At 55.3% G+C, this 14,516-nt stretch overlaps 1 protein-coding gene and 1 long non-coding RNA gene across 2 annotated transcripts; one reads left to right on the forward strand and one right to left on the reverse strand.

The window, feature by feature from the left end:
• On the forward strand, positions 1-8,233 carry LOC142925573 (uncharacterized). Its single transcript, XM_076068578.1, has 2 exons — positions 1-488; positions 519-8,233. Exon 2 carries the CDS (start codon positions 6,699-6,701, stop codon positions 7,623-7,625), a length of 927 nt encoding a protein of 308 aa, XP_075924693.1. The 5' UTR covers positions 1-488; positions 519-6,698; the 3' UTR covers positions 7,626-8,233.
• A 1,325-nt stretch (positions 8,234-9,558) lies between these two features.
• On the reverse strand, positions 9,559-12,541 carry LOC142925574 (uncharacterized). Its single transcript, XR_012942537.1, has 3 exons — positions 12,498-12,541; positions 11,760-12,399; positions 9,559-11,438 (listed from the first exon to the last, which is right to left on the reverse strand). It is a non-coding gene; the product is annotated as an uncharacterized LOC142925574 (long non-coding RNA).
• Positions 12,542-14,516: the final 1,975 nt, after the last annotated feature.

The raw sequence follows: 14,516 nt of genomic DNA on the forward strand, positions 1-14,516 counted from the left end.
CCCCCCCCACCCCACCCCACATCGGCATGGTAACGACCGATCGCAGCTCGCTAGCTAACGTGTCACACGGCGAAGGAGTTGCGCCGCTGCTACAAATCACCGCCGGGCAGATCGATGCTCGAGAGTCGAGTCCGACGTCGTGTTGCTGCGAGCGACCGGGTTGCGTGAAACTGCTCGCAAAAGGTTGCAGGAACGTCCACGTGCGAGCGATTATGTCGCACGCTACCGATCGCTCGGGCGTGGACTCGGCTTCTCTCTCGTTTGTTAGTTTTGTCTTTTACCGATTCCCTATTGGCTGTGACTCGACTCGAATATCTTGACGTCTACAATTCCTTTCAAGCCTTGGGAGCGATTTCTGTCAAGGTGCCGCCGATCAACGTGAATCGGTGCGGTGTCAATCCCCCCCCCCTTATCAATCATCGACCCGTCAAACCCGCGTCTCGGTTACCGCCGTCTCTGGCCAGCGGCGCGGGAAACGCCTCGGCCAGGCGGGCGCGGAAGAGCTCCCCCTCGGCCAGGCGGACGCCCCTTCCCGCCAGCAGCGACACGGGCGAGCAGTTGCGGCGCTGCGCCCTGTGCCTTCTGTCGGGGGGGGGGAGGTAGCGGGGGGGGGGGGGGGGTTGCGTTTCGCGAGGACAATCACCGGTGGTTATTCTGCACCACTCAAACCCCGCGACGCGGCGCCGATGCGTCGCGTCTCGTGCCGGTGGTGTTTCACGCGGCGACGTCGCAGCTCCCCGTGGTGCTTGACGCGGGGGCCTCGGGCGGGGTCCCGTGATCCCCGTGGGATAGCACCTCGTGCCGCCGTCGTGCGATAACGTTTGTCGGCGGCGGCGTGAGCCACTCACGGGTTCTTTGCCCTCCGCGGATTGCGGGTGATGTAGAATTTAATTGAGACGGCGGGCAAAAATATGTCCGTCGGTCAAGACGGTCGCTTGACCATGCTTCACCTCGCCGCATCAATTCCGGTTGGTGAAGGGGCGGGGGACGACGACGACCACGGACCGGTTCAGATTACCGCTCGCCAACAATGTTGGCATTTTGGCCTGTGGATCAATGAGTGATATCCGAGCCGCTCACTGCGCCTCGCGGCAAACTTCCCCTCCGCATTAAACAGTCACCTCCCTCTCGCTGGTTTCCGCTCCTCACTCAAAACTCGCTCATTGTTCCCTAGCTCACCTCACGACCCCTTAGTCTCCCCCTCATAACCACCACCGTTCCTGTTCCCTCTTCACATTCTCATTACGTGGCTATCACTCATTTCCCATTCGTTCAATCCATTCATCATCATCTACTGTCATCCATTTCGCTTCCACCGAATTCACGCATCACAGATGCGCCCATTGCTTCCTCACATCTACTTTATTCACCTCATTTCCACCATTACATTCATACGTACCCATTCTTCATTTTCTGTAAAGCGCCTTTGTTAAGGCGCAAAATAAGCGACGTTAAGATTCAGATGAGCAGCACCGCCGTTGTTGTTCCTGGGGAGCGATCCACACCCCATCGACCGGTGCGGACGATTCACTGGTATTCACAGCCAGCGGCGTCCGGCAAACATTGCCCGAAACCATTGCCAGACATTTGCCGGCCATTGGCAGACAATCCTGGCAACTGCCTGGTGATGCTGGCTGTAATTGGCAGCGGCACCTCGTACCCAAGCCCGTTCAAGCGTGTGCTGCGCGGCTCACTCTCTAGCAACGACGCCGGCACTGCTGCAGTGATGGATCGGCGCGTGACGACTTCACATTGAACTCTCTCCCATTCCGAGACGTCTGCAGTTTGCAGGGTGGGTGCCCCGTTCACCTCCGAATCTCGAAACACGGGGGGCGGCTCCGCGCTAATTTTATTTAAGAGAGGCGTAGCGCCGTTGTTTTTAAAGACTTTGTTTCACAACCGCAGAGAAGCTTTAGCGACACGACCACACTCTACGATAGCTGGCGCCAAATTGTGCAGCACGCCCTCCCCCATGGCCTTGTGGGAGCCTCGGTTGCTATAAGTTATTTTATTTTTCCTTCCGGGTTCGTTTTGATGATGTAAACCAGTACGTCATCGGAACGGGAAAGGGGTGAATTGCCTGTGACGGGTGGAGGAGGTTGTACAACACAATGATGAATCGTGATATTGGTCGCAAAAGCCCACGTGGTGAAGTATGGTCAGCAACTCCCCTGACATCGGGCGCTGGCTGTACGTGTACGCGTGTGTGTACCTGTGTTCACGTACAACATCACCCATTTATTCTCGAGCATTGTATTTCATGAATCAATATTGTCTGTGTGTGTGTGTGGGTGTATACGCTCGTCTAGCATAACCATTAATCGGATATCTGAATGTCATATGGGTTCCCCTGGCCCCCATTCTCTTCAAATCCAGAGCTTCCCCGTGTTAGGCTCGTAGCCGGCTCTCCGAAAGGCTCGACCATCCTCCCGTGCTGCCACCACGTGCTGGGTCAGGGGAAGTTCGTGCGCACGCGAGCGAGCGATCGATCGTGCGAACCCGCGTGGCTCGCAGCCGACTCGCTCGCCAAACTGCGGCGGTTTCCCCGGCATTGGTTCGAGCGAGACCGAGCCGGAGCCTGAGCCTGCTGCTGATGAGACGCTGAATGTCGAAATCGGTCCGGATGGAGGTGATGCTCGTGTTGCACCAACCCTGCTTGGGATTGTGTATTCCCACAAGGCTGATGGGACATGTGAAAAAAAGTTATATACGCGAAGGAGGCGTCTTACCTTCGTATTTTGTCACTTATAGTCGGGCGTCTCCGCAACCGATTGCAGGTAGTTGCTCGCAGACGATTGTAGCAGCGACGTATTGCATCGCCGTGTCTTAGCGAGCTGTGATTGGTCGTTACGATCCCGAACGCACGGTTCGGTCGTGAGTTCACATCGTTGGCTTGGGGGTGGCTGACTTAGCCCACGGTACGGTAAAAATGCGTGCCACTTTGTGGGGAAGTCAACGATGGTTGTACTGTGGAGAGGCTCGGCCTCGCCACGGGAATGTGGAGTTTCCACCACTGGCTCTGCAGGGCTGTGAGCAGGAGAAGGTTCGCTCTGACTTGAGATATTCTGACCTCTCCTCGACCTCTCAGTCACGATCTCTCCTTCCTTTTATTGTTTCACCGTTTCAGACTCTCTATGAGGCAGAGATCATGATTTGTTCTACGTTTTAAGTTATTGAGATTTTGGTAAAAATGCAGTATTCCTTTTTATATATAAATTAACGTTTTTTTTTTTTACAACTTACAGCGTCTTGTACTTATTTAAGTAGGGAAAAAACTCGGATGGCGCGCACGCCACAGGGAGAGGACTGCGGCAAAACCCGGAGCAAGAAGGGGACTGGGACCGACAGGTGACACGGCCTGGAACCCGTGACGGATTCAACTCCCATCGGTTAAATCCTTGGGCCGCCGCGGTGGCGAGGAGATGCCATCTCCCTCGCCTGTCCGCAGGAGGTCGTGGGTCCGATCCTGGACCCCCCTGGCGATGCCTGCTGCATACCTAGAGCCCGTGTGATCTTTCTCTCCCCGTGGTGGTCCCTTGGTTTTGCACCGCCCCCCACCCACCCCCCGCCGACGTTGAGAAACAACGCGCGTTTAGACTATTTGGCGGCTGCTTTAAATTATTATTCCTACGTGTGGCGGCAGAGATGAAGCGACTGCCGAATGCTCGTTTTGGCGCTGGGGCGAGACGGCGGGCGACGGCGTTCGGGGGCCGGCACCGCCGTTCCGACCGGCGTTGGCCTTTAAAGCCGTGGTCCTAGGATCGTTTCTAAAACGTCGCAGGCCGATAATATTGCTCTGGGAAGGTTCCGCAACCCTGCGGGTGGGCGGGTGGGCGGGCGTGGAGAGGCGCGGGCTTTCTTTGTAATTGAACGTTCATCCGTGGTGGAATCTTACAGAGAGTTAATTTTAGCCCCGCCAACCCCCCCCCCCCCCCCAATAACAAAAAAGCCTGGACATGAAGAGGAGCTGGGTGTCCACCACCACGTCGCGAGCGCAGTGGTTTAGCGCGCCCTTGTTTCCTACCGCCTGTGTAAATACTCGGTGGGTAATGGAAAAGCCATGAATGTATATTGTGCGTTTTCTCGTGTTTTCTTGTTTTTGTACACTGGAATCGCGGCGGCTGGGCTGCTGGGTTGCCGGAGACGGCTTCGTGATTGATTATTTTTGGAGTCGCGTCGCTTGAGTCAAATGTCGCGTCCCGAACCCCCCTCCGCCCGACACGGCGGATGTACGAGCGTCGTCGTCACGTGATGAACAAACGTGGACGGTGCGCCACCGCTTCGGCGGCAGCAGCAGCGGTACCGGTCGTGCTCGAGAGCGATCCGCACACCACCGTCGAACCATTGGGCGGTCCGACGATTCTCGCCGGTTCTCCGCAACCGGTCGCATCAGCATCGTCAATTCGCGTAATCGTAATATCGGTGGCGAGGAGCCGCTGTGTGTAGACTTTGGGGAGATGGTCGAAGCCAACCGGGGGCTGAGATCCTCACAACCCAAAATCTTACACACACACACGCACACGAGCGGCTCTTCTCCTGTCGCTACCAGCGTTGTTGGCTATGCTGCCACGTGACCTGTAATCCGGGCACCGTGGAGGTCGCGAGGGTTGGTGGATTACGCAGCTCCCCTCCTCAACCCAGGGGGGCGTCGAGATCGCCACCTCCCGGCATGCCAGGGGTTTGAGGGTCGTATGGCGAGTGGGATCCGTTTCACTTGCAAGGGGTCTGACTCTCAGGTGCGCCGTCGAAACCCACGCGCGGTGGAGCCTTCCGCAGTAGCAGGTTTTTCTCTCGGGCCGCGTGCTGTTTATGAACTTCTAGTTGGGGGAAGGAGGAGGGCTTAGCTGTGGTGATGTCGTTAATTGAGATACTTGAGTACTTTTTACGATTATTGAGAGAGAGAGATAAATGTATACCGGACCGTCAAGCGTGGTTCACGAGATGCGACGGCTGAAGTTTACCTTTTGAGGGCGGTTGCCGCTCTCATTATCGTGCATTGAGAGACCCCCCGCGAACACGGTGGTGGTGGCGGTGGTAGTGGCGGCGGGGGGGGCCTCAGGCTCTTGTATAAGGCGTCCGTTTCAAGTTGCGTATTTCGAGTGTTTTGTCGCTACAACGTTGCGCTTACTTTCCCATATTTGAACACTGTAATTATCTCTCCCGCACTTGTATCCGTGCCTCAGCCTGCCCCTCTTACCCCCCCCCCTCCCCGTCCCCACCTCCTTCCCCCTCAAAAGGTTCAAAAGGTTGAGCACCACAGTCCTAAGAGCCGTGACACTTGATCGGTGACACCAGTTCACATTCAAGACCCCCCCCTCCCCCCAAAGCGCTCGTGTGGTTTTTAAAAACGTCCCCCCTCCTTCCTTGTTCGGCTCCTGCCGTTGAGATTAAATGAGCACCGGTCGGTGTTTGGGAACCGTCGCGGCGATTAAATGGAAGATTCTACGCGGTCGGTTGGAGCGGAGGGGGGAGGGGATATGTGGGTTACGAAGTTGCTTTCAGTTAATGCAGTTGCATCGGAGCAGGCTGGAGGGGATTCTGGCATCGACCTCGGTGACCACAAACAAAGAGGAGGGGGGTTTGAGTCGCAGTGCTTGCGAGGTGACGCAGGATGGAGCGTGGTGCCGAGCGCTCTGTCCGTCGCACGTCCTTTAGATGGGACCGATGCTCTTTGTGGGCGTTTCCCGTGAAACGTGTCGGCCCGATTGCGGGAAAACTTTGAGCCTCGTGGTGTCTGGACAGTTGAAACGAAATGAAATGTCGGTCGGTAAACGCGTGTGATTTAGCGATTGCTTAACCTAAAGTATATATAAAATTGCAGCTGTTGACGTGCGTAATAGGATTTTTTGACGTGAATTTAAATTGGCAGCTTCGTGTGATCATGACGGATTGTGAATCGTCTTGGAGGTCACATCGAGAGCAAGATAAGGGGCTTATGGTGGCATTGAACCGTCTGCTGTCGTCTGGATATATCGTAAACAAACGTACGAGAGTGTTTTTCCATAACTTCGGCGGCTTCATAAACTTTGCAAACTACGTCGGTGTAAATTTACGTTCTGCCCTTTTGTGAACGTTGCCATCGCTCGTACCGATGTCACCATATCACAGGTTTATTTGTGGGACAAAACTTGATTTGTTCATTTCTCCTTCAGAGTGCCAAACGTGAGTTACATTTCAGCGCGCTTCTAATGTGCATATGTGCAAGGACCCCCCCCTCCAGCTTTAATCATGTGACAGGTCTGCCATCTGGCAAGATTCTATGAAACGTTTCGAGCGTGTACTCCCGAATTATTGACTTGAACGTACGTCACGAACACCATACCGACGGGTCACAGATGCGCCTCTTCGCGAAACATCCGTCCTCGGAGTTATTATTAGAGATCAACGTGAAGAGGTGATACGCGGCTAGCGCCAACACCGTTGCCACTACACCTTATGCCGCATCATTGTGAGCATTGTTTTATATCACAATCAGCGGGCCAGGTGGTCTCAGAGCCAGTGGCTCGCAAGTCGGAAGGATCGCGTGTTCACATGCTGGTTGAAGGGGGTTGACTCAGCCCACCATCCTCCCCTTTTGGGGGTTGATTAAATCAGTATACCACTTTGCAGGGACGTCAAAACTGTGGTTGGGTCCTTGGCGATACTCGTGACATGCCCGAGAATGTGGAATTCCCACCGCTGGCGTAGGGCCGCATGAGATGAGCATGGCTCGATTTTCATATGGGCAGCAAATTGCTTTTGACTTTTATTTGAGGAGTAGTGAACCCCAGAACGCAATTCATGACAAATTCCGCGTTCGCAGCTTGCGACGATCGGGTGGTGGCCGCCGCCGCCGCCGCCGCCCTCACGAGGCGGCGGGCGGTGTGTGTGTACACGGCGACGCCGCCTCGGCCGGCGTGTACACACACACCGCCCGCCACCCTCACGAGGCGGCGGGCGGTGTGTGTGTACACGGCGACGCCGCCTCGGCCGGCGTGTACACACACACCGCCCGCCGCCCTCACGAGGCGGCGGGCGGTGTGTGTGTACACGGCGACGCCGCCTCGGCCGGCGTGTACACACACACCGCCCGCCGCCCTCACGAGGCGGCGCGCGGTGTGTGTGTACACGGCGACGCCGCCTCGGCCGGCGTGTACACACACACCGCCCGCCGCCCTCACGAGGCGGCGCGCGGTGTGTGTGTACACGGCGACGCCGCCTCGGCCGGCGTGCCACACTCTGCGTGCGAATTAACGGAGAAAGTTCTTAAGTTTTCACTTTTCCGAGTGTCGATCTCGTCGTGTGCACGCCTGCGTGCCACCCTGCGTGCGTGCGTGCGTGCCACCCCTGCGTACGTGCCACCCCTGCGTGCGTGCCACCCTGCGTGCGTGCCACCCTGCGTGCGTGCCACCCTGCGTGTGTGCCACCCTGCCTGCGTGCCACCCTGCGTGTGTGCCACCCTGCGTGCGTGCCACCCTGCGTGCGTGCCACCCTGCGTGCGTGCCACCCTGCGTGCGTGCCACCCTGCGTGCGTGCCACCCTGCGTGCGTGCCACCCTGCGTGTGTGCGTCAGCGGCCTACCCCCCCCCCCCCGCGTCGGGTTGTTTCTTTTGTGCGTCGGTGTGAATCGTTTCGGGTCGTTTTAGCTGCCAGTGGTTTTATGTAAAGAGGAAAGTACAGTTATTAACAAAACAAAAAAAACCCCAACAAACTTTAAAACCCATCATATAGTTTTTTTTGGGGGGGGGGCGGGTTATATCGCGTAAATATATAAATGTGTTGTTAAACCCGCCACCACCCGACACAGCCAACTAGTAAGAGTTGTCACGTAAACAGAACGTGGCCAATTCGTTACTAGTACAGCACACCGGTGTGTTGGAGAGCAAATCCACAACATCTACAATCTGAGTAGGACGTTTCGCCAGTAATAACTAGCTTCATCGGGCGACAGCCAGATTTACTAATTGGCTGTGTCGGGTGGTGGCGGGTTTAATGACACATTTATAGGTACGCGATCTTACCCCCAAAAAAGCCTCGATTGTGGATGATATTGGTGGCGAAAGCCTCCTGCTGCGTGTTAAACTTGAAAACGTGACAAGAAAACACCTCGGAGCGGTCCCCCTATTTATTTGGAGTGTACAAATATCAGTGCTGTAATATTTATATTTTTAATGTTTTATGGTGAATCGATTCTATATTGTCCATTTTAAATATGAATAAAAGCCACCCCCCCCCCCCCACCTGTGTAAAGTTGCAGCAGTGTGCGAATGGCTCCATCGGTGGTGAGAGAGTTTGGGGGGGGTGGTGGTGGTGGTGGTGGGACCACTGCAGCTGGACCGATGCACGTCTGACAGCAACGAGGTCAGTGGAGTCGCGGTTCTGTGCCCCGACAGCTCTCCCGCCCGGCATCCTCTTGCTCAGCTTCTCATGAGCCGAACAACCACAGCGTGGGCGGTGAGGGGGAGGGGGAGTTGCCCTGCAACGCGAGGTCCGACGGTAGAGCTGTCCAATAGCTGCCCCCCGCGTTCAGAGCCAAGGCCAAACGGCCGAGACGTCGCGATCATCGGATGGCTGTGGGTCGCTGGTGACGATGTGCGCCCCCACCACCACCACCACGGCCTTCGAACATCTTAAACGCCCTCCTGTATTGGGGCAGTGGCAGGGACAGGGTCCCAGGAGATGACTATCATGAACGAAGCCAATTCATCTTCTCATCCTCTTCCGTCTCTGAGCGCCTCTTCTCTCATCCGCTGACTTTTGCCCCTTTTATTCACGTTCTGGATCTCGATGACGGTCGGGGGGGGGGGGGGGGGGTGGAGCGGACACTGTGGTGGCCCCCGGTTGTGGACCTCCATCCTGGTGCCCCCCCCCACCCAAGAGGACGTGAACCGCGGAGACGGAGCGCTGAAATTCCGCTCGCCGAGATGGATCTTTTGTTGTCGTTATCAGACTCAGACATCTGTATTTATACTGAAGGACGAATCCGATGAGCTATAAAGCTCTTTTTCAAAGATGTGTCCGGGAGGGGTGAGAACGCTACTACAAACACACGAGTACTGGGAAGGTAAACACATCACGCGAACACACCCAAATACAACACGAAACCATCCCCATCCTACCAGACAACAGGCATCAAAGCATCTTCAACTCCACTATCCTCCACCAAGAGGCGCAATCAACGCAACTCCTATCCCCGAGGCGGCCAGCAGATGGCAGTAGAGCAAGTGGGTCCATCCGTTTGTGCTTTTTCGAGTACGGTAATCCACCCCCACCGCTCTGGTTCTTTCGGTAAGTCACGAGGTTAGAAATAAAATAAAAAAACAAATCACGACGTTTCGATCGCAACACAAGCGGTCGCCATCGGGCGCCCTCAACTACCCACGTGACTTTACCGAAAGAACCAAAGAGTATGGATCCCTGCAGTCACGAAAGCTTTAAATCAACATTTAATCGACCCCCATCGTTCCCATCTCTCGCGGCGGCCCGCGATAACAACAATCCGCGTCTCGTTATCACCTGCAACACGCTGCCGTTATCATCATCATCACCATCATAAAAAAACACAGTACAAAGTATACATTCTGTTCACGGGATTTTATTTTCAACATGAGTCACAAAGTATCATAAACTCTACAAGTCGGACACGAGCACCTAGAGCAAGAACAACCAACTCTACCTTTGTCGGGTTATCAAGAACTGCCCGTGGATTTTATATTTACACGTTTGATTTTTAAACAGCCCCTTTGTCAATCCACTGCTGGATGAGGCTATCCTCCCACACCGTATGGCTGATGAAGGGGGGGGGGGGTTGTTTGACCATACTTCCCCACGCTGGTCAGGGGTGCCAGGATCGGTTCAGATACCACCCGCCACTGATGTTAGCCGTGGCCACAACCTCGGGTGGTCGCCCGGTTGGTAGCAGCGTGTGGTGGCGCTAACCATCAGCGCTAACCATCAGCGCCACCGCTCCCGCACCCCTCCACCCAACACCCAGCCGACGACTGTGTGGGGTAGCCCCCCTTTGCCCCCCCCAACCCAAAGGTGCAGTTCTTGAAATCCAAAACCACAACGGGGACACTTGACCAAAATTCTACAACGGGCGCGTTTGAAAACTTTGAGTCACATCGAAGCGCAATCAAAACGACTCCTCGCTCACGACGACGAGGATGAGGAGGCGAATATTTCGTTTTATTTCCGAGCGCGATGCAAAGTGTCGGGTTACCGACCGAGCGAACGCTTCACGAGCGAACCGAGCGCGTGAATCGTCGCTCCCCGCCAACCCGCGGTGGCGAAATCGCCTTCGCGTCGAAACTCGCCGGCCCGGCTCCCCACAACAACGAGGGCGATCTTCGCGGAACGCGTCCAAGGCGCAAATCTGTGCGTGAAGAGTCCCTCCTGTGAGTCGTCAAGCGCCTCAACGAGTTCGAAATCGGGCGACGCGACCTTCTCGGGGCTCAGGAATGAGCAAAAACAGACAAACGTGGCCGTCCCGCTCGTCGTGTCCGACCTACGTACGGCCACGTGGCCGCCAGAACAAAATAAAAACAAAACAAAAAAACATTTTTTAAACTAAATTTATTTTGTGGACTCATCTACACGAACTACATCAAGTTTTGAAAAATAAAAAGACAAAAGTGGAAAGATGCATTGTTGTTGCAAACCGCCGTTCCTGTAAAAAGACGCGTTTGTGATGTCACAACGGCACGTACGCGTTTATACGTTAGTGACGTCACAATGCAATCACGTGTCAGGAACGGACGCGAAGCGGGCATTGAACTTGTCAGGATGAGAGAGATTCGCCAGGAGGATGGAGAGAGAATGCCGCGAGTGTGCAATTTTTTTAAAATTTTAAATCGGCCACAACGCACCAAAAATGTTTAAACGTTCACACGGCTGGCGAAGTTTTAAATTGGAAATGTTTAGAATGTGGTACAAAGACACGCACACTCCTCCCTGCCGTCACTTTAAACCGTCAACTTCATTCGCCGATGCTGCCTTCTCTTCCTCCTCCCATGTTGAGAAGAAGTCGGTCGCTCCACCACTCACACACCCACTCGTCACACTACAGGTCACAACCCATACCCACTCACTCACCACACTACAGGTCACAACTCACACCCCTCAATCACTCGCTCGCTCACCTCACCCACCCACTCGTCACACTACAGGTCACAACCCACACCCCTCAATCACTCGCTCACCTCATCCACTCACCCACTCGTCACACTGCAGGTCACAATCCACACCCCTCAATCACTCGCTCGGTCACCTCACCCACCCACCCACTCGTCACACTGCAGGTCACAACCCACACCTCTCAATCACTCGCTCGGTCACCTCACCCACCCACTCACCACACTGTAGGTCACAACCCATACCCCTCATTCACTCGCTCGCTCACCCACCCACCCACTCGTCACACTGCAGGTCACAACCCATACCTCTCAATCACTCGCTCGCTCACCTCACCCACCCACCCACTCGTCACACTGCAGGTCACAACCCATACCTCTCAATCACTCGCTCGGTCACCTCACCCACCCACTCACCACACTGTAGGTCACAACCCACACCCCTCAATCACTCGCTCGCTCACCTCACCCACCCACTCACCACACTGCAGGTCACAACCCACACCCCTCAATCACTCGCTCGGTCACCTCACCCACCCACTCACCACACTGTAGGTCACAACCCATACCCCTCAATCACTCGCTCACCTCACCCACCCACCCGTCACACTGCAGGTCACAACCCACACCCCTCAATCACTCGCTCACCTCACCCACTCGTCACACTGCAGGTCACAACCCACACCCCTCAATCACTCGCTCACCTCACCCACTCGTCACACTGCAGGTCACAACCCACACCCCTCAATCACTCGCTCGCTCACCTCACCCACCCACTCACCACACTGCAGGTCACAACCCACACCCCTCAATCACTCGCTCGGTCACCTCACCCACCCACTCACCACACTGCAGGTCACAACCCATACCCCTCAATCACTCGCTCACCTCACCCACCCACCCGTCACACTGCAGGTCACAACCCACACCCCTCAATCACTCGCTCACCTCACCCACTCGTCACACTGCAGGTCACAACCCACACCCCTCAATCACTCGCTCACCTCACCCACTCACCCACTCACCACACTGTAGGTCACAACCCATACCTCTCAATCACTCGCTCACCCACCCACCCATCACACTGCAGGTCACAACCCACACCCCTCAATCACTCGCTCACCTCACCCACTCGTCACACTGCAGGTCACAACCCACACCTCTCAATCACTCGCTCACCTCACCCACTCACCCACTCGTCACACTGCAGGTCACAATCCACACCCCTCAATCACTCGCTCGCTCACCTCACCCACCCACTCGTCACACTGCAGGTCACAACCCATACCTCTCAATCACTCGCTCGCTCACCCACCCACCCACTCGTCACACTGCAGGTCACAACCCACACCTCTCAATCACCACACTACAGGTCACAACCCACACCTCTCAATCACTCGCTCACCTCACTCACCCACCCACCCATCACACTGCAGGCCTCCTCACTTCTCTCTCTGCTTCTTCCTTCGCACCGCTCCATTCTGGAATCCCCCATCGCATCACAATCGTCCCCCCCACCCCACCCCACCAATCCAAGCTCTTACAACAAACTCGCTGAATTCAAGAATCACGTTACACCCTCGTCAAAGTCAACCTCGACAGTGCTGTTTGTTTTCGGCCGTTTGACGTTTCGGGCCCGTGGCCTGCGACCGTGTTCCACACAACACATTCGTTAACATTGGTGGATGCTTTTTGTTCCCTTGTGGAAATTCAAATGCCATCCAGGATTCCAGCAGCAATATTGGGCCTCGATGTTCATGGCGATCCAGACGTCCCAGGCTGCGGGACGCGGGAAACCCGTCACCAAACTTCGGCAACGTCTTCCCCAGCAATCGCCGTGCGAGGAACAGCTTGGGGGGAAGGGGCGGGGAGGGGGGAGACCAATTGGAACGATGCACGAGTGTCAGAGAGTTACGTTTTTAGAAGTCAACTTTGTCAACGCGGCTCCCCGCTTCGAGCAAACGATGAGCAGGCGGGCCCTCAAAGCAGTGGTGGGCATTCCACATTTTCATGACGGGAGCCATTCGCTCTACGGGACGACCGCTGCCACACGCTACCGATCCTCAAAGTATTCCCGGCCAGTGGCCAAAGTGGTCCGAACGCGGCAAGCGGTTATTTCAGGACCATGCCGACGGAGCCTTGGAAACTTTCCCGGCCAAGCGAAGCGATCTGGAGCCATCGCTGCGACGGCGTCGTGCTTATTGTGGCGTGCCGGCACGCGATCTCTGTCGCGTGGGGCCCCCAAGCACGACGAGACCGCCTCTGGATCCCGCACCGCACTTCGGGTCCCATCCGCGACTAGAGTGGGTACAATGGACAATGAACATTTGCGAGCCCCCCCCCCCGCCGCTGCCCGTTATCAGGCACGCACTTTACCGGGGCACTTACTGCGGGGTTCCTAAGTTCGCTCAAGTCCGCAAAAAGGACTTTAAACCCGAGCCAACGTCACGCTTGCTCAACGCGGGGCGACCGCGAGAGATATCCCGGGACAGATTGCCGGCGGGCCATCCGTTGTAACGCCGCCGCCGCCGCACTTCACTCCTAAACCGCAGCGTGGCTCCGTCGTCGTGATTTCTTAAAACACTCTCTGCTCTGAAGCAGAAGGGCCACTTCCCGAAACCTCTGCCCGTTAACCGTGTCGCCTAGATAAGAACGCGTACCGTTTTCCCTTCCGTGTTTGATTCAGGGGGGGCGCGTCCCGTTATCGAGTCGGCGATTCAGATCCCCGTTGGGTAGGGATTGACTCGGCCTATCATCATCATCATTCCTTCCATTCGGGGCCAGTTAAAATAGCCACCACTTTGTGGGGAAATCAAGAGCGGCCGTCCCACGAATGGCTCGCCCCACTGGCTCGGCAGCAATCGATGCCTCAATGGTGCTCGCGCGTGATACGTAAATTGCTGACTTTTTGTAACGTATGCAACCAGATCTGTATAATTCTATCCACAGTAGGCACAATCATGAACTTTACTGCCCCTCTTCCACCATGACCGTATTATCCGGATTAAGAGACTTTTTTTTTCCCCAGCGTCCACTATATTTTGTAACATTTTGTCTTACTTAAATGTTTTTTTTCGTAAAGACCCCCGAAGTTTGAGGTGGGTCTCACTTTTAAGTCGCATCTTACAATGCGGAGAATACGGTAATGTACAGGATGTCCCATAAGTCTGGAATCATAGGGAAAAATAACTCGTTAATATTTTTCTGTTTCTGCAGGCCCAAGACGTCTCTTGAGTAAGGAAAAAAAAGACTCCATATAATTCTATCGGAAATCGGAGAAAGAGGGAGGTCGCTGTTGAATTGAACTCACTGCATCCAGACCGCGGGCCAATAAAACAGAGCTCTGTTAGCAAACTTGTTGCAAAGTTTAGGGAAACGGGATCCACGCAAGATGAACCACGCCAT

The sequence above is a fragment of the Petromyzon marinus genome, chromosome 21 (genome assembly GCF_048934315.1).
Source record: "Petromyzon marinus isolate PM22_M1 ecotype Great Lakes invasive population chromosome 21, UKy_Petmar_22M1.pri1.0, whole genome shotgun sequence".
NCBI lineage: Eukaryota > Metazoa > Chordata > Hyperoartia > Petromyzontiformes > Petromyzontidae > Petromyzon > Petromyzon marinus.